The sequence below is a fragment of the Poeciliopsis prolifica genome, unplaced genomic scaffold (genome assembly GCF_027474105.1).
Source record: "Poeciliopsis prolifica strain line A6 unplaced genomic scaffold, Auburn_PproV2 SCAFFOLD014, whole genome shotgun sequence".
NCBI lineage: Eukaryota > Metazoa > Chordata > Actinopteri > Cyprinodontiformes > Poeciliidae > Poeciliopsis > Poeciliopsis prolifica.
In genome coordinates, this window is record NW_026562389.1 from 2,316,402 (window position 1) to 2,339,342 (window position 22,941).

At 37.3% G+C, this 22,941-nt stretch overlaps 2 protein-coding genes across 5 annotated transcripts in view; one reads left to right on the forward strand and one right to left on the reverse strand.

The window, feature by feature from the left end:
• Positions 1–14,300, forward strand: part of ghra (growth hormone receptor a) — a 29,760-nt gene extending 15,460 nt beyond the window's left edge. The window contains exons 3-11 of one of the 4 annotated variants that reach the window (XR_008606555.1): positions 4,601–4,730; positions 4,828–4,994; positions 6,517–6,695; positions 7,270–7,423; positions 7,544–7,634; positions 7,838–7,907; positions 8,405–8,625; positions 8,728–9,668; positions 12,714–14,300. Coding sequence is in view for 3 of the 4 variants with exons in the window: in XM_055039264.1 (XP_054895239.1) it covers positions 4,601–4,730; positions 4,828–4,994; positions 6,517–6,695; positions 7,270–7,423; positions 7,544–7,634; positions 7,838–7,907; positions 8,405–8,625; positions 8,728–9,478 (1,763 nt within the window). In the remaining variant the exon portion in view is untranslated. Of the gene's footprint in view, positions 1–4,600; positions 4,731–4,827; positions 4,995–6,516; positions 6,696–7,269; positions 7,424–7,543; positions 7,635–7,837; positions 7,908–8,404; positions 8,626–8,727 lie in introns of all 4 variants that reach the window. The other 3 variants (XM_055039264.1, XM_055039263.1, XM_055039262.1) reach the window with 3 other exon arrangements.
• Positions 14,301–16,941: 2,641 nt separating this feature from the next.
• selenop (selenoprotein P) lies at positions 16,942–20,363 on the reverse strand. Its single transcript, XM_055039682.1, has 5 exons — positions 20,262–20,363; positions 19,559–19,789; positions 18,717–18,929; positions 18,499–18,616; positions 16,942–18,405 (listed from the first exon to the last, which is right to left on the reverse strand). The coding sequence occupies exons 2-5, from the start codon at positions 19,759–19,761 to the stop codon at positions 17,791–17,793; spliced, it is 1,149 nt and encodes a 382-aa protein (XP_054895657.1). The 5' UTR covers positions 19,762–19,789; positions 20,262–20,363; the 3' UTR covers positions 16,942–17,790.
• Positions 20,364–22,941: the final 2,578 nt, after the last annotated feature.

Consider the following 22,941-nt stretch of genomic DNA (forward strand, 5'->3'; position numbering starts at 1 on the left):
TCATGCTTTCTTACATTTGGCTATCATTGTGCACACATTGTCAGTCTGACCTTTGCTCTCCATCTCTTCCCTTATCTTCCAACTTCAGCTTAATTCTGCAAATGAGGTGGAAATGTGAGTATTCCAACGTGTCATAGCCCCATTCAGTCCCTCATTACAGGTAAACATTATAAAGTAGGATAAGTCCATTCACATTTCTCCATCTTTTTAGTACTGTTTCCCAAATAGTACTGGTACTGAAAGCCCAATTTTGTCTTCTTACTGGATTTTTAAGCCTTAATGGCTGTGGCCTGCATCATTTTCAGTGGATGGTTTCCTAGCTCCTCTACATGGCCTGGTGATGGCTGGAGGAGAGGCTGAGAGCTGTTTATCAGTCTGTGCAGCCTGCGAAGCCTTCAATAACAGGCTTCGCAGGCTGTTATTGAAGCCTGCGAATAACACCCATATGTTTCTCTCTGTCCAGAAACATATGGACAGACAGGATGGGGGGCTGGGGGGGTGCACACACATACACACACTTCTGCACAGAATTAGCTGTCTTCTCTCAGTTGAGGGCTTTCAGCTGTGGATCATTTAATAGCAACTAGCAAGAGGAGACAGAATTTAGCTTTCCATTAACTAAACTCACAAATAGTCCTGCATTTTGCTGGTCAAAGGTGAAAAGAAGTAAAAAATAAATAAGAATGAAAATATAGATAAAAACTTCAACCTTTACATGAAAATTAATTAACAGTCTGGAGAAACAACACAATAAAGAGGTTCAAAATTGAGAAGAGAGGGTTTGAAAATTAGACTCAGATGTTATTGAAGATTATTCCATGTGTTGTTACATAACCTGTTATCTCTGGTATGTTTCAGATTTTACTGACATCCAGCTGACATGAAAAAATGAAAACAGGCTCCCAAAGCCTTACTGCAGTAGTTCACACATACAGACTTGGTTATTTTTTAAATAATAAGCAAGCTGTAAAAGAAGAAGATCTATCTTCTTTTCCAGCTTTTTCTTTTCTTGTATCTTAAAATATTTTAAATCATTTCTGTGATCAAAATCAAGACAAAAACAAGACAGAGGGGAAAAAAGGGAGCACAAAGAAAATGCTTCAAGTGACAAAAATTCACAGAAAACGGCACTATCAGCATAAGTCATCCACACTGGAGATCGTAAAAAGGGCTTTTATGAAGGCTGGTAAAAACCAGCCCTTCGTACAAAGGGTCTGGACTCCCGGCTATTGTGAAATGATTGCTTCCTCAAGACGTGAACTCTGTTGAAGTTTTAAATTTTACCTAATCGCTAATATTTAACTGTTATGTATGCAATGTGGCAGTTTGATGCAACTGAATGGCTTCGTTCACTTCCTCTGCTGCCATTGCTAAAACTACAGGCAAACAGCAATTCTTCTCTTGCTGTTTGCTGATTGGCCCGGTTGAGACTTTGCTGGAGAAATCCATGTCAATGGGAGAAAGCCCAGGCAGAGCAGTGAAGAGCTATTAGAATTGAATAGGAAGGCAATGGCTAGACATTATATATTTTACATTTACAGGCACCTAGTCCCGCGTTATTGCACATAAGTACATGTATTACATTCAGTTGTCATGACAATGCTGTACATATACTGCAATAAGCATGACTTAAAAGAAATTTGACTTCACATCATAATTGTTTCTTACTTCTTGAAATGTAAAAAAGGCATTCCTCATGCATAATTATTGGGAAAAGCCAAACACTCTTTCCTGTCCAGTGTAAGTGCTTCATCATTGACAATGTAGTAGAAACAATAACATATTGTCATCCTTTACAATACGTTATTGTAAAGGATGACATGCGACATAATTTTATCAGAAACCAACCACAGCCTGAAACTGTTGGATTTCTGGGAAAGCTAAAAGAATAATCAGAAGATTTGTTCTGATTAAGGAGAACACACACAGCTCCAGTAAGACCTGGAAATAACAGATCAATTTTTTTTCATATTAAAATGCATTTAACTGTAATGACCTCTGCATACACTCTGTGCAAGGCTCCACTGCTGAAGAAAAAAGCATGTTGGAATCTTGTTTAAAATTTGTGCAGATGATTTGGACAAGCCAATGATACTAGGAAAATATAATATGGCAAGATGAGGCAAAGCTGAACTTTTTGGATGTTTTTGCTCACATATTTGGAGGAAGAATTTTTCCACATGCCAAAATTGAATTGTATGTGGAAACTTCGTGGGGTCGGATGTCTTTCAGCCTGGTACTTGCAGACCTAATATCACTGAAGGAAGGGTGTAGAAATTACATACTTGAAGAAAATGCTGTTTTTTTTTCTTTTTTCTGTGCCACCAATCACAAAAATTCCTTTAACATACCAGTAGACGTTGTTGATGCACCCACTAATTGACATACTTCCCGTTACAGAAGGTGCGACTCAAAAAGTTATTTTTGTGTCTGAAAGGTGTAAAATAACATTTTTGTGTTTCATACTTTTAAGATTTGTTAGTTTTTTGACTCCAAAACAGGATGACGAATGCAGTATAATAAACTAATTTAATGAAGGGGTCCAATTAGAGAGGCATTGGAAATTAGATTGAAGCTTTATTTTGTACGTTTTTTCAGGTGTTGTTGCACAACGTTTTTTCTCTGGCATACTACATACCATATGGGCACACTGCTGACTTAAAAAAATGAAAACAGATTCTTATGAATAACTGAACCATTTGGCCCTCTGCATTCAAGATAACTTAAAAAAATATATTGTTTATGTTTGAGCCTTCACTTATTTTCTCCATGGACAAACAGTTAAGAGTGATGTAACACAAAATAATGTAGACCTGTCTTGAAGTATTTAAACCTAATATCATATTCTGCATATGTTAACATGCTTATTATTCTATCTGAACCATTTCCGTTGAAAAGACCTCATTTGCACACATTCTCTGTTTGCAAGCTGTTTTCTTGATACCAGCTGGAATTTGTAGGGACGAGGGAGGAAAGTATGATTCTGAAAACTATTTGGAACCGCATGAAAAAGATGACGTGACGGAAAACGGAGAATGCGTATAAATTTTGAGGTTACTCTGACATTAGTGAGGAGTGTTTTTGTTGTGAAGCCCAGGGATTAAAGTGTTTGTGTGTTTATATTTGTTGTGTAAACACACTGCTGGCACCCAATTTAGCGTCTTCTTGTGTTTTATGTTGAAAAACGTCAAAAACGTGGAGCAAGTTCTGCAGAAGCCTGTCTTTAATTTCTTGTTAATGTTCCGATTTTAGTTGTGATTTGTAATTCTGCGCAGAGTTAGCATAAGGAACATAGAATGAGTAGAGCAGAAATCGATGATACACTCAGCAGATTATTTATGGCTGCACCAAGCCCTGAAACTCCCAGCTGGATGAGAAACTGGTTCTCTGGCAGGAGCGGGTAGAAGATTGTTGATGGTGAGTGATGAGGTGCCAAGGGAGAGATGAAAGAGGCTGAGTAAGGACCTCAAGGTCTGTGTGGACGGATCAAGGGCTGGTGACTGAAATTTGATCCTGCTCACAGATCAGCAGTTTGTATTCCTACACATCCATGTTTGGAGGGTAGATTCACCATCTGCGTTCTGCTCATTTCACCTACTGTTTGCCTCATCATATATTTCATCAGATGCTGGTTGGCTTTCCTCAGTCACTGAAAACAAGATGCTGATGTACAGTCCAAATGCCAGCATGTCAAAGGAAAGAAATATTCTGATATGTCACTTTCACATTAAGAACGACATGGCATGCAAAGAAGCATTCTAAATTGGTGTTTCTTATGTAAATATTGAATACTCAGTGCCATTTTCTATATTGCAGCAACATTGTTGGAGTCACAGGGCCTTTTCTACTTAAGAGCAAATATGATTAATTACAATATCACAATATTTAATTAACTTATTAGGGAAAAAACCAATAAATGGGTCTTTTGAAAACTAAATGAATTTAAATTTGTCGCTTTCCTGTTTGAGAAATCTGTAACAATTTACTTTACTTTCAGGAAATCTTTACCATAAGTTGTGTCATAGGCTTATCTTTATTATAAAAGATAATCCTTTTATAATAGGCTGTGTACTTCCATTTGCCTGTCAATTTGATTTTGTTCTATACTAAAATAAATAGGGCTTCAAATCTAACATGGATCTGGCGCTTACAAAACACTTCTTTACTGTGTGAACAAGAGTATATCAGGGTGCAAATTTGTTTACTTCTGGTAGTTTTGCATAATATTTATGTTTGTATTTATGGCTAAATATCTACTATAGCAGGGTAGCTGATATGGGTTCCTACATTTTTCTGCTCCAGTTGTCAACTTCAGTTTAGCTTCACTATTTGCGTTTGTTAATATTTGCCTCTTTCTTTAGGCTTTATTTAGTTGTATAGCCTCCAATGCCTATGCAGGGGAAGCCAGTATGGATCACTTCCATACTGGCTCCAACCATCAGCGTATATAGTGACTCTTTGGAAAGTCTTGCATAATTTAGGTTCCAGTAACATTTAATTTTATTGTGAGATTTCTGAACTATTTTTTTTTTAATGAATAAACCACCAACCTTTCTGACACTGTCTTTTTTTCTTTTTTTTTTTCACGCTGATTTTACAGCCACCCTTGGACCTCACTTCACAGACTGCATCTCAAGGGACCAGGAGTCTTTCCGCTGCTGGTGGAGTCCAGGCAGCCTCCAAAACCTGTCTTCTCCTGGAGCATTGAAAGTATTTTATCTAAAGAAAGAGTGAGTGCAGCTTGAACACTGATTTATATGTGCATGTTATAAAACTTTACTTTACAGCTACCCTTTCTTCTTTTTATCTTCATTTTCTCCTGTATAGTTCCCCCACCAGTGAATGGAAGGAATGTCCTGAGTACATCCATGAAAACAGAGAGTGCTTCTTTGATGCCAACCATACTTCCGTTTGGACCCCCTACTGCATTCAGCTTCGTGGCCAAAACGTCACCTATTTCAATGAGGACGACTGCTTCACAGTGGAAAATATAGGTTTGTAGTCAATCTGTCTCCACAAGTACTTTTTTTTTTGATTGTTTGTTTGTCTTTATTACAAACAAAATCATCTAGAAAAATCATCTCCAGAGCTGAAGTAGATATTTTTGTTGATGACAAAAAACTGTAATCAGGATTGTTTTTTGGAGGCAAGGTATTGAGGGACTTCAAAGTGGCTTTGTCATATCATTTAAAATCAGCATTTCTGTCCTTGAAGGAGAACCGATCTGAGGTTCAGATATGTATGTGGGCATTTAGCTTCCTTACAAGCTTTTTTAATGCGCAGCATATACTAATAAAACTCAATGCCATACCAGACCTATTTTATAGAAATAAAGTCTTTATGTTTGACAAGCAACTTATGTATTATTGGTAATGTAGCACTATGGAAGATTCTAACAATTGTATGTATTCTAGACAGTGGTGGCATTATTAAGGGGTTCAACATCTTATTTAAAAGAGTCACATTAAAAACATCACTAATTTTCATGTTGACTTTGACTTTATTTTCTTTTCCATGTTGATGTCCATCTTTATATCTGAATTGTTGAAATTTGGACGTTCTGGGAAAATACATTTTCAAAACAGTTTATCACCCACCTCACATTTTTTGGCAAGAGAAAACTAATCACATATGTTAAGAAAGTATGTAACATTTAATCTTTAACATATGGGGTGTCACTATACCAACTAACAAGATCTCAACATCTCTGCAAGGACTTAAGCACTTTTTTTCCCAAAAAAATGTATATCTGGCAAGAAACTTACAGTGATCTCAGATTTCTTAACGAAATACTTTTTTAATATTCTTGATTTATATTTCAAATTGTGCAAAATTTTAAGCAGGAATTTTGAAACTGGTCTTCAAAAAAGGCTTTAGTCGTCACCACAGAATTTACTGGAACCTTCATTAGTCTGAAAGTCTGCGTGCCAAGAAAAAAAAGCCCTTTGCTGCTGGCTGAAACAAACATCAGATAAACTAACTGTCTGCCAGACAGTGGAGATAAAGACCGAAACCAGCACCCTGTGATTCATGGGAACTTGACAGACAAATTAAAAGCACTGGTCAAAATGTTTTATCTAACCAAAAGGCCAAAATGAAAAACAAAACCTAAAATATTTATTTTCAATACAGCATGCCAGACAAACTTAGATACATCAAGAATCTCCTCCTCTACACACTTTTTTATAAATGTACATATTTTGTGAGTTACATTTTTTGCCATTGTCAGTGTTTCTGTTAATGCCACTAAAATACCACATTGTAAAAGGGCTGCGTTTTTTGCTGTACTGGTCTCCTAAAACCTTCTGCTAATGGAAAGCATATTAGTTTTGCTAATTTGAAAGATCTCAAAATATCATCACAGTGCAAAAGTCATGTTCTAATGCCGTAAACATTCCTGCACAGCAGTATTTTAGAGTGCAAACAAGAGAGTGCAGTGAAATCGAAAGATGTAAACAGCTGCATGTTTTCTCTCATGTTCACATTTAAACTTTTGCCCCTTTCCCCCTCTTACAGTGCGTCCTGACCAGCCCGTGTCTTTAAACTGGACCCTGCTGAACATAAGCCCCTCTGGCCTCAATTACGATGTCTTAGTCAGCTGGAAGCCCCCGCCCTCTGCAGACGTTGGCTTGGGCTGGATGCGCATTGAGTATGAAATCCAGTACAGAGAGAGGAACGCCACCAACTGGGAAGCAGTATGTTTTTCCGTCAAACTTTCTGTCTGACTTTACAAAACACCCGAAAGATTGCACAAATTAAACCACTTACACATCTTTTTGAAAGTAAACTCTTGGTAGGTTGTAGAGACACCATGTTTTCTTTCCTTTCCACTGTCTGGACTCCCTCCTGAACTCTTGTGGCTGAAATGCACTTTGTTGGCAAGCCTCTGAAGCAGGAGCAGGACCCTCTGTGAAAACAAACTCTCTGAAGGAAGAGAAGGGAGGGATTTGTGGGTCAGAGGGCATGGGACCTTGTATAGGCTTGTTTATTATTGCCTGACCACCCGGTTTGACAAATGCAAACTTCAAAATAGCAACAGATGGCTCTAATATGCCAACATGTCTTCTATCATATTTATGTGAAAGGCCTGGGCAGTCCTGCCACCTTTGAAAAGGTCATAGTTACGGGTACCAAAAATAAGTAAGGAACTCTTGGCACATTGTGCTGTGTCAAGTTAGCCACAGTGTTTATTTTCTCCCTGCATGTGTCATTACATTTGTCTGCTCTGCTAAGATGCGCTAAAGAGTTCTTTGAAATTTCCATTTTCAGCTGGAGATTCAGCCGCACACCCAGCAGACGATCTATGGCCTGCAAATAGGAAAAGAGTACGAAGTGCACATCCGCTCCAGGATGCAGGCCTTTGTGAAGTTCGGAGAGTTCAGTGACTCCATCTTCATTGAAGTTACAGAAATTCCCAGTGAAGGTGAGGGAGCCATTCTTCTTTAATTAATGCATACCTGCCTTATTACTTGTTAAGTTACTAAATTCACAAAAATAAAGTATAAGGAATTTAATCAGAAATTATGCTGCATTTTGTTTTCAGATTTTACTGTCCCATTCACTTTGGTTCTCATTTTTGGGGTTGTGGGGGTCCTGATTATCATCATGATGATAATCATTTCTCAGCAGCAAAGGTAAGAACCTTCTCTACTTCTGCTTTCACCTTAGAAGTGTTCAAGAATACTTTATGAGCAATATTAAGATGTTTTTATTAAAAAGTTTTCCTGTAGGTATAAATCATGAACTGCACTCACCAATCCAAATAAAAAAAGTCACCCTTGTTATAAAATGCTCCTGTCAACATTATTAACTTTGTCACATTCTTCTGTTATTTCAGAATAATGATGATTCTCTTGCCACCTGTTCCTGTACCCAAAATCAAAGGCATTGATTCAGAATTGTTAAAGGTATTGCATGTTTTCTTGTGTTTTCCTTTTTTTACTCTTTCAGTTTAAGTCTGTTTTCCTTTTTCCAACATGGATGGATGGATAGATGGATCACTGTATTTAAAGTGCTGCATAATTTTCTCTTTGTTGTTACTTTGATACAAATTTACTCATGCATAAATACAAAGAAAGTCAAAGTCGGAAAATAGGATAAGTTTTGAAATAAATGATATACCATGATGTGGTATATCATGATATTCCACAGATTCCACCTTCGAACAAGAGAAAAACTACATGGGAATAAAATGAATGATATGCAACACTGAGCCTATATGTCGGCTATAATTTCTAAAGTGAAAAAGATTGCTCTCAAAGCTCGAGCATTTACATTTTCTAAAACATATCTTTTCTGCACATTTGGTAAAATTATCATTATGTCTTTGCAGGATAAATATCAAGTAAAAATGTTATATACTGCAGCTTTAACAGCTTTTGTCAATATTTTATATCTTTTGTAGACGGGGAAACTGGAGGAGTTGAATTTTATCCTGAATAGTGGGGGTGCGGATGGCCTGCCAGCCTATGCAGCAGATTTCTACCAAGAAGAGCCATGGGTGGAGTTCATTGAGGTGGATGAGGAGGATGCACAAGGTGGAGATAAGGAAGGCAACTGTAATTCAGACACTCAGAGGCTCCTTGGTCTCCCACACAGGAATCCAGAGGGTTTCAGCACCATTAGGTAATTTAAAAGTTTTCAGATGAATGGATTATTTTCATGCTAACTGGTATCACAGATTTGAAATTATTCCCTCATTGTTTTCACCTCGGGTTTCTCATTTAGCCACCCTGACGATGACTCAGGCCGGGCCAGCTGTTACGACACAGACCTGCCGGAACATGACACTCAGAGGCTCATGGCATCCCTGCTGCCGGGTCAACCTGAGGACAACGAAACCTGCCTGGATGCCCCAGCTTCAGAGACAGGTGAAAAGCCCCTCATCCAAACTCAAATCGGGGGACCACAGACTTGGATCAACACAGACTTATATGCCCAGGTCAGCAATGTCATGGCATCTGGTGGGGTTGTGCTGTCCCCTGGGCAACAACCCAAAATCCAGGAGAACACCTCAAGTTCAGAGAGGGAAACACAGAAAGTAGGAAAGCAAAATGAAGATGTTGAGGGCATCAAGGAGCAGAAGAGAAATGAGCCCCAGTTTCAGCTGTTTGTAGTGGTTCCAGAGGGAAGCGGCGACACCACCGAGAACAACATCCAGCAGACCAGCACTCCTCCCAGCACTTCGGTGCCTGGGGCAGGGTACCAAACCATACAGCCTCAGCCAATGGAGACCAAACCTGCAGCCACGGGAGACACCAACGAGTCCCCGTACATTCTCCCCGAGCCTTCCCAGCCTCAGCTCTTTATTCCTGTTGCAGACTACACAGTAGTGCAGGAGTTGGACACGCATCGCAGTCTGCTCCTTAACCCGCCTCCCAGCCAATCTCCCTCTTTGTGCCAGCCACAGCATCCTCTCAAAGTCCCAATGCCCGTAGGGTACGTCACCCCAGACCTGCTGGGGAATCTCACACCATGAGTGGACAGGACCATCAGACCTTAACTACAGGTACAGGCTTATTGGACAGGATGTCAGTATGAAGTTACCCTACCTGATTCCTGGTAACAACCAAAAAAATCTTAAAAACCTGCAGGACACTGGATGAATAAGTGTGTGAATTAACCACACACTTATTACCAAGGAGAGATATGCAAGGAGAGATATGCAGGTACATCTCAACAAATTAAAATCTAATAGAAAATGGGTTTTTTTCAGCAATTCTAATTAAGAAGTAAATGTAAAAAATGGAAAAGTTTGATTTGACAGAATATTGATCAAGCATTTGTTTCTGTCAATTTTGATGATTATGTCTTATAGCTACTACAAGTCAAAAATCTGGTTTCCCTGAAAATGTTAGTATTCTATAATTTCATAATTTATTAGCCTGATGTAATCATTTCTTTGCAACCTAAACTTTGGCTTGTCATTGCTTTTAATCAGAACATGAGAAACAAATGCAATATATATGTCTCTGTGTGTAATAAATGTACATAATATATGAGTTACACTTAAATTGAATTGCTGAAACAAATTAACTTCTTAACAATATAGTAATTTATTGAGATGCACTAAAAACTACTCTTTTATTAGTCCCCACTTAATTGCTGAATTTTTGGCTGAAACTCACTGAGGTTAATAACATCACAAAAACATCACAAGCAAATGCAAAGTTTGCATCAATGCATGATTGTAGTAAGTGGAAAAATATCCATATATACAGTATGTGTGAAAAATTGCCTTAGATTGCCTTATAGTCTTAATATTGAATGTGAAGTCAGAATATCAGTGAGGATGAGAAGAGAAAGAGGCAGTAGTCATGTTCTAACTACACAGTAATTTGGCTTTGACAGTACTTGTCTTTTTGAGGTTTAATGCCTATCACATTTACTATATTCCAAAGTTTCCTATTTCACCATGTTATACTGATAGTACTTCACAACAGATATATTTTTATACAAAACACGAAAAGTTTGAACAAAGCGATGCAGATTTGAATCTCTGTCTTTGTTTCTTTAAGAAAATAAAAGTTTTATCTTTTATAGTCATTGGTTTTAGCTACACCAAATGTCAACAATTAAACCAAAGTTAGGGTGACCACTAAGTTTCTTAAGGGTCACTAGGTTTTTGATCAGGAATGCATTACATGAAAGGGAAACTAAAATACTTGACTTAATAATTCCAAGATTAATTTGAATAGATTTTGTTGGACTTGTTTCACTGTCAAAGTTACTTTTAACAAAAAAGTATGCAGTTAAACAATAGCTTCACATCAACACAAAACTTTAGTCACTGACTGTAGACAGTAAGGGTTTATTTACTCAGATTTTCCTTACATGTGGAAACCAACCTTTTGCCCAGGCAGAGTCCCTCTTCACACTGCACCAGGGCAATAGCATGAGAGTAACATCCCATTAGTGGATAGAGCTTGAGAGTACCTTAGCTGTTTACTCCATGCCTCAAATGTCCTGTGTAACTATTGCTGAGATGTGAAGAAAAACGTGCACAGTCTTGTACCATATAACAATATAATTCTTTTTATTATTTTTTTTGTAGGTGTCCCAGCTAAAGAGTAGTGCAAATCAGTTAGAATGTGGGACAAAATAGCGCACTCTGCTATTTTATGGGACCTGTAGATAATATGATAATGATGATGCAGATAAGCTGATGAAAGTTATCTGCTTTAATACAAAGTATTTTCCTCATCCACAGCAAGTTTGAATCTGATGATGGTGGTGCAGAAGCCTCTCCTGTATTCCTGAATTAGGATGTTTGTTATCAAATGTCGTTTAGATTTGATTCCGACAGCAGTAGCAAAGTGGCTGAATAGGAGTGTGGTAGCATGGCAGTAGGGTGCTGCTTGACTTCAACCTGAAATATTATTTTGTGGTAACCTAACAATATTCAAATATTATTTGATATCCTGGTTTTCATTGGGCAGTTTTCTGCCCTAATTGAAGGCAAAAGGTGGTTCAACATGTGTCACAGAACCAGCAGCAGGCCAAAGTTGCTTGACAGTACATTGTTTTGGTTCATTTAACAAAAGAGGACATACATGTTATGAAATTGTTGCATTTTAAGTTTTCTGAAGACGAACTTTGTTCTACATTGTCATTTCAGAGACAGCAACTGGAATAAGTTGACTGTGAAAATGTACTAAAGATGTTACGAGCTTGCACAATACTTATCTGCCACATTCACTATGTAACAAATTATGCCTATTGTAGTATTATGGTTTGTTTAATTGCTATGGTACAATACTAATGTGGTTTAGATTTCTGCATATCAGTTAACAAAAGGTACCTCTGTTTGCTATGTATAGATGAATTGGTTTATATGTTCTCTGTGACAAGAAACAGTTAAAAATCGACACAAAACATGCATGCATGTGTATGTTAGCACAGAACATAAAAGAACATTCCCTATTATAATAAGATACTGTGCTTAATGTTTCCATTTAAGAAAAAAAGATTTTCATTTTGTATGCTGAAAATTATTTGACAATTTATTACAATTTTCAAATTCAAAATACTTAGCATATTTTGAGCTTAGCATTTATAAAAAGCAACACTCAACAAATTGGAATCTTGTTTGCTTAGCTTCAGGCTTTTTGTAGATAAAATATTTAAGACTGTGTTTATAAAGAATATTCTGCCTAATACAGGATCTTCTATTTGTTTTCACAAATAATGTTGAAAGTAGTAATTCCCCCACAATAAAGGCTATATCAGCCTCTGTTCTACTCCTAATGGGATTCTTGAAAAGAAATCAGATGCCTCTTATGTTTCATTCCAAGTCCTGACTTGATGATTCAACACGTTCATCGCAAACATAATATGAGCACTAATGTAACATCTGCATCTTATTTTAGTGGCTAACCGATCAACATTGCTTTGTGCCAAGACAAAAAAACATCAGGACTGATAGCCTCAAAATGACAAACACATTTGAACTAAATTATAGTAAAAATATAAATTTTTAATGACTTCCAAATTTATTAACCTGCACCTGGAACAAAACTTTCCTAACAGTGCAAAAAAAAAAAAAACAAAAAAAAAAAAACACAACCAGTCTGTGATTTATGCTGCTTTCTTGCCTTTCTGAATGTAAATATTCTGAATATATGGATCAATGTAGTTTTTTTTTTGTATCAATCGGATCTACAAAGAGAGGTTTAAAATGTGAATTTGATGACTATATGCCATTTCTCTTTCAGAAATACTCAGTTCTCTGCTGCTCCTGCCATTACGCGGATGATACCAGCAAAATTTGTGCTGTCGCAAAATGTCTTAATGTATTTGCTAGTGCTGTGCAAATATAAAGGTTTATGTCGAGGATGATACTTTTACACGGTGATGCTGCTTGGTGCATGTATTTCTCTTTTACTCAGTTTTTTCATGGCTGAGTTCATGTCAAGAAAGAGCAGTAATCAGTGTTTTGTGATAGTAAAGTGCAGGTTTTGTTTAGGCATCTTGTCTGTCACAGTGTCCAGTGTTCACAGAAGGCTCTCATTATGTTCACGTAGCAAGAACAGAGATTGAAGGACTTCTTTTTTTAGGTAAAACTGTGAATGTGTAACTGGAATACACAATGCAATCATAAAACTGAGGAAAAGTTTTAAGCAGTGTTTGTAATACCATTGGCAAGATGAAGAAATTAGGAGGTGCTTTTTATTCTTCAAGCCAACTGTGCAGATGTTTACTACCTTAAGTATATATTGTTCTTTTTTGCCATATCGCTCATTTCACAGTGGCAGAATTGGTAGTTTGTTATTTGAAGGTTATAAATGTCAAGGACACTTTAGAGGACGCACTTTGTACACATAAAGCATATATGTGATATTTAGAAATAGTATTCAGATTTTGTATTTTTTGCCAAATCAAGTGTGTGATTTCTATGTTACTACAGAATAGCATTATGTTTTCTGGTCAGCACAAAAATCAAACTTTGAGGAATAAATAAGCTTTGATTTTGTCATACAGTTTATGTTTATAAAAAAAACTTATTTCACACTAACAGATTACTAGATTGTTGTACTGTAATGGAGTATTTAATGTTTCATATAGAGTTTATAGACGATTAAATCAGAACATTTATAAAGTCATATTAAACATATGTTGTGTGATATATTCATCTTTTTAACTTCTTGTTCTTGTTTGTGTCGCTGTGTGATTTCAGTTTTTCATGACCACAAAGAACTTTATGACAAGGGTGAATTGTTTTGGAATGATGCATGTTTGGCCTGCAGCTTTGCGTTGAAGGCTGACTTTTGTCACTCTCTCGAGCCTGGAAGTAATTTTGCTGGAATTTTTGGTTGTCAGTTAATGTTTTTGAAGCTATCAGCACCATACCCTGTGCAGTTCAGTTTGTTAAGGAAAGTACTTAATTCTCCACTCGTCTTGAGGATTTACTTCAAGCCAAGTACTGATTTGAGTAAATAATGTTTTCTTTAGTTTTTGCAATGTTCCATGGCTCCTCTCTGTCTTTCTTCCTGTAGGCCCTCTGCCATGTCATTCACCCCCCCAGCAAACTGGAAACAAACAGCAAATTAAAATAATAATGTAGTCTAAGTTGATAAACCGGTCGATACTGGCTTTATTAACTCCCTTTTTTGTCTTTTTTTTTTTTTACATCCGAGTTCTTTTTTTTCTTTTTGCATCCGAGAGCCAATGTTCTTGTGTAAAAACTGCTGCTTTCCCTAGGGCCAAGAAATGTATTGATCCTTGAGGATTTGTCTGTTTTGTTCTCTTTTTGATGTTGTATGTGTGATCAATAAGTTCTCAATAAAATAAATATAACAGCATCTTGTTCATTTTTTGCAACCTTTAAAATGTTATGGGGGGTTATCTTAAATAAACACACTTTTCTTTGCTACTTTGAATTCTTATCTTATTGTATTGCCTTTGAAAGTGCAATTGTTTTTTTAATTTATTGACTCTTCTACTTATTGTCCTAATTCAATTGCCTTTTGCATTAGTCCCCAAAAGACTCTCCACACTTCTCTGGGGCAGTAGTACATTAAAATGGCTCCACAGTGGAAGCTTAGTGTCCCCAAAGCTTCCATTCAATCGATCAGTTTTATGTGGAATTTTAAAAATTGGTCCTTTTTATAAATGTTTTCAGCTGAAAACATTTATATGTGTTTTCGGCTGACTTAACGTCTTCATTGTATATTCTGAAGGTTACTGCTGATTCAGTGATCAAAAGCTTGAACATACAGACCCGTGTCTTAGGGTAGCCTAAGTTTAAAGGTGACATTTTGTGAGCTCACTTTTAAACAAAAAATTTTAACTCGGCCTCTTAAAAAAATGATTTAAACATATTTGAAGGCAACATTGATTAAAGGTTTTGTTGGCAATATTGATTAAAAGTTTTGTTGCTGACTTTGCACCAATTCCTAACAGAGGAGACAAAAAAAATTTCCTCCAAACATATATTCATGAAATTTGCAGTGGGTGCTGCATAAACTGGATCCAAAGCAACTTGCAGAATGTTTCAAAAATAGTCCATTCTAGAGTGTAGTCCTCACTGATCCTTTGCTGCCAATGGGGAAGTTGATTAATCTCTGTAATGCAAGATCAAATTTGACATAATCTTGAATTTTTATTTAATTTGTTGTTGTCACTGTACACATGTAAAACGAGATTAAAGCCAACTCCAAAAACAGTGTAAACAATGTAAGAAATATTTACAAAAATGGCTGCTTCATAAATACCAAGCCTTTACTGAATATAACTGAATGTCATTTTTATACTTGTCTCAGTTCTTTTTATTTCCATGAATGACAAGCCCCGGTGTGTCAAAGACCTCAGTCATGACGCAGGCTTAAACACTGCCAAGGTACAAGGGCCATTTAAGGCACTTTTAAGTCTCAGTCAATCTAATGACAAATTGTAGTACATATCTTTATTGACAATCAATTTAGGACTCTTCAAATTATGTACTGTTACTTTCATAAAAGGACACAAGCAGCATGCACTAAGATTCACACACAGTTTCAGAAAAGGGTTCTTCATGCAAATATGCCCTTTTGGAGTTCAAATCTAGTCCAGTCGATGTAGATTGTGCCTGAAGAATGTATTGCATGCGTACGATGACTGAATGGTGGATGTTTGGACATTTACAAGCCATACAGAGGACCTTCTATGTGAATTAGCTCACAAGTATGTGATTCTCTGTCCGCTGTTTCTGATGGGGTAACTAAGCGGGAAAAACCGGTTGCTTTCCCCGGTTTCCGAGGGGAAAGCATATTGGACAATTAAGACAGAAGCTGTGTACTGCGCTTCTCCGTGTGGGATTGATTGAATCAGAGAGGTGGCCACTCACAGCTCTTTGTCTCAGGACATTGCAGGTAATTGCCCATAAGTCACCGTTCCTCTGTCCTGGATCTTCAGTCCAATTACGCCCACACAAGCTCTGCCTCATTTATTACCTCCGGTTGCTTGTTGACCTTTTTAGACATACAGGCCAATAGGCAGTCCAGCTACATAACACTGAACACAGGGTACTGCTCTTACAGATAGATCTCAATGCTTAAGTGATTGCATGGAACAAATTTGCTTAAAATGCTCATCCTATGTGGCATTATAATGGTTTTACTTCATATTTTTTTAAATTTACAAAAATGTTTAATCTAAATTGCTATTCCAGGAAGACGGTTTTCTGACTGAGTTCTCAAATTCTTCAAGAGGTTTCACTAATGTTCAGCAATTAAGTTGATCAAAAACAAACATGTAAAGCTGCAACTTTACATGATACAGATTTGTGTCCATAAACCTGTAGCAGTTTTCTGAAATGCAGTGGTGTCACATCCGACACCACTGCAACTACCGTGAAAGTGTTTTTTTCCACATAAATTTTGATGTGACATGTTTGTGCAAGACTGAGGTGACCCAAATGAAATAAAATGAGTCACTTTGGGTAATGACCTGAAATGAGGCTCTGTTTAAACAGTATTTGTGTGTGTGGCATATAACAACTGTGGTAAGATCAGGTCAGTAAACAGAACGAACACGGTGGTTTTAAGTCTGAGCAGATGCTCGATGCCATCTGCTGATAAATTTGGGGAATGGCATCATTTCTTTTACACACATATCTCAAATATATTCTTGATAAAACTAAATTATTACATCAGTGAATAGAAAAGGAGGTAAAATGGTGGAGACTATAGTGCTGCAGTCAATCTGTTGTTATTGCAGAGCAGAACAGCTCAAAATCTCAAACTTAAAAAATGCATTCAGTGCTCTGTTAAAGTATTCACATCCCTTGAAATTCTATGTATTTTGAATCTGAAATGCATTCATAATTGGTCCCCCTTTCCTTGATACCCCTAAATAAATGCAATGCTTTTTTTTTTACATATTCTTTAATATTGTCAAGATCCTGCTCTTGACAATATTTTTTATCTTATTCTTTATCAAGAACATAAACACAAATCTCCAAAGTAAATTGACCATCTTTATTAAACTTTCCAACACAATGCAACTAGCTGTGCTAGCATCAGGATTTCCTGGTGACTGTTATCTTCCCACAGAAACCGTCATTAAGCACATCAGTTCTCTCTAGTTATCCCTTTCCATCCAAACAATAGTTATTTTTTTAAGATATCTTGCACAAATGTTAGTCTGAAATATCTAAAATATGTTATAGCCCATGAATGTTATTAGTGAGAACAAAACAAAAAGAAATTCATGACAGTAACTGTTATCTTTTCGGAAGTGAGCAATAACAAAAATCTAAACAATAAGAGTGCTTTGTAGCTTTTTTTTTTTTTTACCAGACATTAACTTGTGCTTTCTGCTAAAACAACTCCACAATGTTGTTTTGTTTTCTTGTAATCTCTAAATTACAATTACAATTTTTTTCTACTTGCAGATGTTTTCTTCTCTGAAATGTAAAGGGTTTATAATGTTCTTAAACTACCTCCTTCTCTCTCACCTGCCAAACATCAGACAGACGCCACTAGATCATAGTTTATGCATCTGGTTTCATAACGGAAGGTGAGAACAACATGAAGGAGTCAGTTTATGGACATAATATCCCACTGACTACCTGAGAGAAAGGGGGAGGCAATCCATGATAAAACAAGGCAAGTCAGTTGGAACATCATACTTTCATCAAATGTGAAATCCAAAAATTTGAATTTCCAGCGTTTATATCAAGGATTGACCTTTCCCCTCTCCCAGGAAAATACTTGTTGGTATTAAGAGCACTTGGCCTTGGCATTGATAGCTGACATCAGTTCCAGCTTACAGCTGCTCTCATGCTCAGCTTCCAACGCCAGAGGGTCAGGCTCATTGGTTTGGCTGAGGCTGCTGTCATTCAGCAGGAGGCATGCGTCACTGTCAGGTCTCCCTGACATTGGCGGCTGCCTCGCTCGTGAGGCCCTGTCACTGTCAGGAGGCCGGGAGCCCCCCTTCACAGTGTCAGAGCCCGAGCGACTGTTCGCTTCCCGCCTCGCCAAACATCCTGCGTCAGTGTCAGCATCAGATGGCTTTGGGAGCAGTTTCATTTTCGGAGCCTGCTGTTCCCTGTCAGATGAACTGTGACTTTCAACTTCTCTTTTCTGCCACTCATGGCCTAACAGGGGCTGCTACAGCCTCCTGTAATAACTGCTCTGTGTCCACTGCTTGCTGTAACTGCGGTGAGTCAAAGCCATGCTGACCATGATCCTGCCTAACCCCCTGCTGCCTTGGATCCAAGTCAGAGGCAAAGCCATCGCCATGGTGATGACCATGATGATGACCGTGGTGCCTATGGTGATGACCATGATGACCATGCTGACCATGATGGCCATGACCATGATGGCGACTGTGGTCAGGTTCTGTGTTGTCTCCTACAGCTGCAGGTGTATCTGCATCAGGCTGTGCATTTGGTGTTGCTCTGCATTCCTCTGGAGTCTCAGCAGTCTGAAAAAAAAGTCAGAGAATGCAAAAAGGGTTGTATTTTTCATTTCCAGTACTCACAAACATGTTACAGTGAAGTCATTTCACCTCTTTTACCTCATGTGAGCAGGCGCCACACTTGCGATTGCAGTAGGCTTCTTTGATTGCACTCTCAATATGGCCATGTCCAATAACAGAATAAGGAAGGGAAATATGGTGGGTAAGACGGCCGCACCTAAGGTTACAGAGATAAAAAAAAACATTGTGAGACAAGGGATAGTGTTTAACTCCAAACTCCTCCACTCTGTAAAATACATTTAAAGCACATAACAAACCTGTCATAGATGATGAAGTCATCTTTCTTTCCATTCAGGGCCTGCCAAACATCAGGTTGTTGTTCACTCTGTTTGTACAGTGAGATCTTATCTGACAGCCTCTCAGCCAGCAGGGAGTGGAGCCGCTGGGCTTGCTCCCCCTGGTGGTTGATGACCATGTAAACCACGTCTCTCAGGCCCTGAGTCTCCAATTTCTGGCGCAGACCATCAATTCTGTGTTGAAAATGCACAACAGAAGGTAGAGTTGATTTATATTAGAAAGCACTGTTTATTAAGAACGTAAGAAAGTTGGGTGTGAATATTCATTCACTTGAATATTCACTTCTTGGACAAAGGACAATTTTTTTTTTTCAGAGGGGTGTAATTTTATCTCTTTAGGTTTTTATTTTATTTTATTTCAGAACTACATTGAACCCCTTTTATCCATAATTGTGCGTTCGAACACTAAATGAACATGTCTTCAAATAATTGCATGGAATCATCTATCTCTGTTTGATAGGATTTGCAGTCTTACTGTTAGAAGTGTATTAAATAGTTTATATCTGCGACTTACTTTTGCAGCAGCCATAATAACCTACTGAACTGGCTGCTTGTACACCCGGCCAAACAGCGTCCGGGGTGTTCTCCTGATGTTTTCATCTTAAAAGTGGATTTGTAAGCCTTTCCAGACTGACAGATCTCAATGACTTTGTTTCTTATCTGGTCTTGAGTTACTTTAGATCTGTGCACATGTTGCGTTTTGAGATCTTTCAACCTGAGTTGTGCTTCGCTGCTTACTTTGGTATTTTTTTTAACTAAAGGTGAAAAAAATTAGAGCAAAACAAACTGGGGCTGACCCATACCTGGAGGCCTGCACCAAGCAGAACAGTCAGCTGGCTTTTAACAGGGCCACCACTGTTACTTGGCCTGCTGTGCCCTTCATTGGTTCCACCTCCCCGATCATCCAGGTCGATGGGGGCTGACAGCCAGGCCCGCCGCCCTCACTCTCTGCACCGCCCCCATGGAGCAGGCAGAGAGTGAGGAGCAGGCTCAGGCGCACCCACATCCCTCTGGCGCCTCCTCCCTGCTCCAGTCTGAAAGCACAGAGGTAGGAGGGGTGAAAGTAAGGAAGAAGTGAAAAACAAAATGAGAAGAAACAATTTAGTCAAACTCAGCAGAAAAAAGCTAGATGAATGCATATGAAGTCAAAACTAATGTGGATAACATTTTTTCCCCTTGAATTGATCCCACTTCAATTGCATTAAAACATTTAAAAGCATTGAAAGATTTCCTCAAAGTTTGACTTTACCTATATGTTTATACATTATGTTTGAATTGAAACAAGGAGAAAAAAATTCTAACTCGAATGTCAAGTTTTCACTTCTTTTCTTCGTACATGATCGTCTGAAAGTTATGTCAGTGCAAAATTACAAGAGCTAAAAAACTAAATTATGTACACTTAGCAAAACCTTTGCAATGTGAAACACATTCCTTATGTTCATGCAGCATAAAGATCAACGTTAACTCAAGCCAGAAGTTGTTTTTTTGGAGGAATCGGCCACTTACCCTTTGTTTAAAATAGTGCTTTGCCTCTGCTGTGCTGTGCTTTCTCTGCAAGTCTTCGAACAAAAACATGCCTCCTCCTCCTTTGCTCCCCCCTTTTATACTCAGGCTGTTGTTTTTCCTCTGTATATGGAGGACAAAGTTCAGTTCCCTCTGTCTGCTGATATCAACACTTTTCTCTGGTTAAAAAAGTCACAGTGCATGAAATCCTCCAGTTAAGGGGAAACAGAGCATGAAAAATGTTTTGCAACAACTTAAAATTTTGAGGAAACAAATGTGTGTGCAGAAAAAAAACTTTTTGCTTGACTTGTTAATGTACTTTATATCATTAACAAGAAAAAGGGATCAAATAGTATTTTTTTAATGAATGTAAAACAAAATTTTGATTAAGACCTGAGGAATCATATATTAATTTCTTGCAGCAGTGGAAGAAGTGAAAAGAACCGGGGGTGGGACTCTGGAGGCTGTCCAGAATGTTTCCTGATAAACACAAGTGGAAGGGGGTTTCGCAATATGCACAAGTTGCTTTGCTTCTGCCATCACTGGAACAAATGCTTCACTTTAATGCACAGATGTGGCCTGTAAACAAAGTTTACATTTATAGAATTGCACAGACTGCTAGATGTCTGTGAAGAAAATTGAAAATTTTGTTACATAAGGCTTGATATGGAGGTTAATAAGATGATACCAAGGCAATAAACTGCAAGTTTATCTCATTGACACTGAAAGATAATATTATATAAAGTAGCTGTAAAGACTATCACTATGCAGTCAGGCAATTTCATCCCCCCACCAATGAAGGACACCCAACTGACAGTGGAAGGGAGAACACTGCTTGGAGACAAATAAAGACAAGAACAATTTAACAGAGTAATCTTAACTGAATGCTTACAATAGTTTAGATTTAACTTTTTGCTGGAAAATTAAATAACCAAGTGGTTTGAAACATTAACCAATCCTAAGACGCTGCAACATCCAGGAGACATGACACAGATGACTGAGAATTATACACGGAAACTTTCCAAAGCCAGTGTTTACATGTTTTGAGGATCACTAAACTGGTCTAACACCAAACTGTGCACAGTTTCTGCACAGTTTCTGCACAGTTTCTTTTTCTTTTTAATGCCCTTGGAATGGAGTAATTATAACAATTGATGAGTTTTGGCCCCTCGTGTTTCTTTATGGGTAGATTTAGTGTGAGTAATGTTTTTTATAGACCTATTGGTGCTTGTTACAAATTGCATAAGATGCAAAGTAAAAAGTATTCCTTGAAAACAGAACTGTCTGCTGCTACAGTGTGGTTTATCTTTATAGTGATTTTATATTAAAACTGAATGACTACAACATCCACCCACAATTGCAAAGCCAGATTGGGGTTACACAGTGCAATTTGTAGGATTTAAGTAATGCTATAGTGATACTGTTCAGAGTAGACGAGAACTTGTTTTGCAAATGTAAAACAAGTATGAATGCAACTTGATGAGCTTAGAGACATGTGGCAACTTGACCTGAGCTTCAAAATATCATGTCATGTGTGATTTAGTTCTAATGAGTTACTTATTTACAGAGTATGCTCAGTACATTTTTATCCAGAACAAGATGACCTGTAAGCAATGTGTAAAATAAATAGTAAAGACAAACTTTTTCCTTAGATTGAACATAGAATTCACACCAGATGTTGACAGCAAAAGAAATTATGGGCAAAATATTGGACTAACATGGTAAATACTATAAATATTTAATATTCAAAGAACATGATGTGTAAAATGACATAGAACATTAAGGAATTAGTTGAAATCGGTCAATTTTTAGAAACCATACATACTGGTTTGTGAAAATCAATAGAACCTGGTTTAATATTAACTGAAGGCCCATAAAAAGCTTCTCTTAATGTCAAGGTTTTGCAACGTGCTTGGCTTGGTAAAAGTATACTTATTATCTGTGTCATTTTAGAACTGTTCCCATATGTATCTATGTATTATTCTTGCTGACATTGGGTGTATATTTTAAGTCAATAACTCCATTGGAAATTGTGATGCTAAACTTGTGTTTTGTGCATTTGACTGAATGCACATTGCACATTCTGTCAATGTGTTTTATTTATTATATAAATAATTGTGTTATTATTTAAATAATAAATAAGTATCTATACTATTATTATATAAATAATATTATTATAAATCATAATAGTATTATTTATATAATAATATTCATTTAACAAAATGAATCAATATTACCAGTCATGTGATTCAAGTACTATTGCTGGTCAAAAAAGTTTATGATGTTAAAAGAACTCTGTATGCACCTTTCATATCAGGACCTTTGGATCTGTAGGGTCAGATACAGGTAATCTAGTACTCAGCTGGCCTCAATATACTGTTAAGACGTCACTGTTGTGTGGGACTGAGTTGTAAACTGCTTACATATCCATCATAAAGATGTAAAACCTTTGATATTCTAGATTCATAAAATATTTACATTCTGAAAAGAATGTTTTATAATCAGATCGCAAGCGAAACATATTTTTAAAATAAGCACTGTGATGTACTATGTAATGCTAAACTTAAATAAAATGTAAAGTGTGTAATCTTAAAGCTGATGAAGTCTAATAAGCTTTCCATTAGACTCTAATGCCCAGTTCACACTACACGATTGTCGGGCCCGATTTTGCCCTTACGACAAT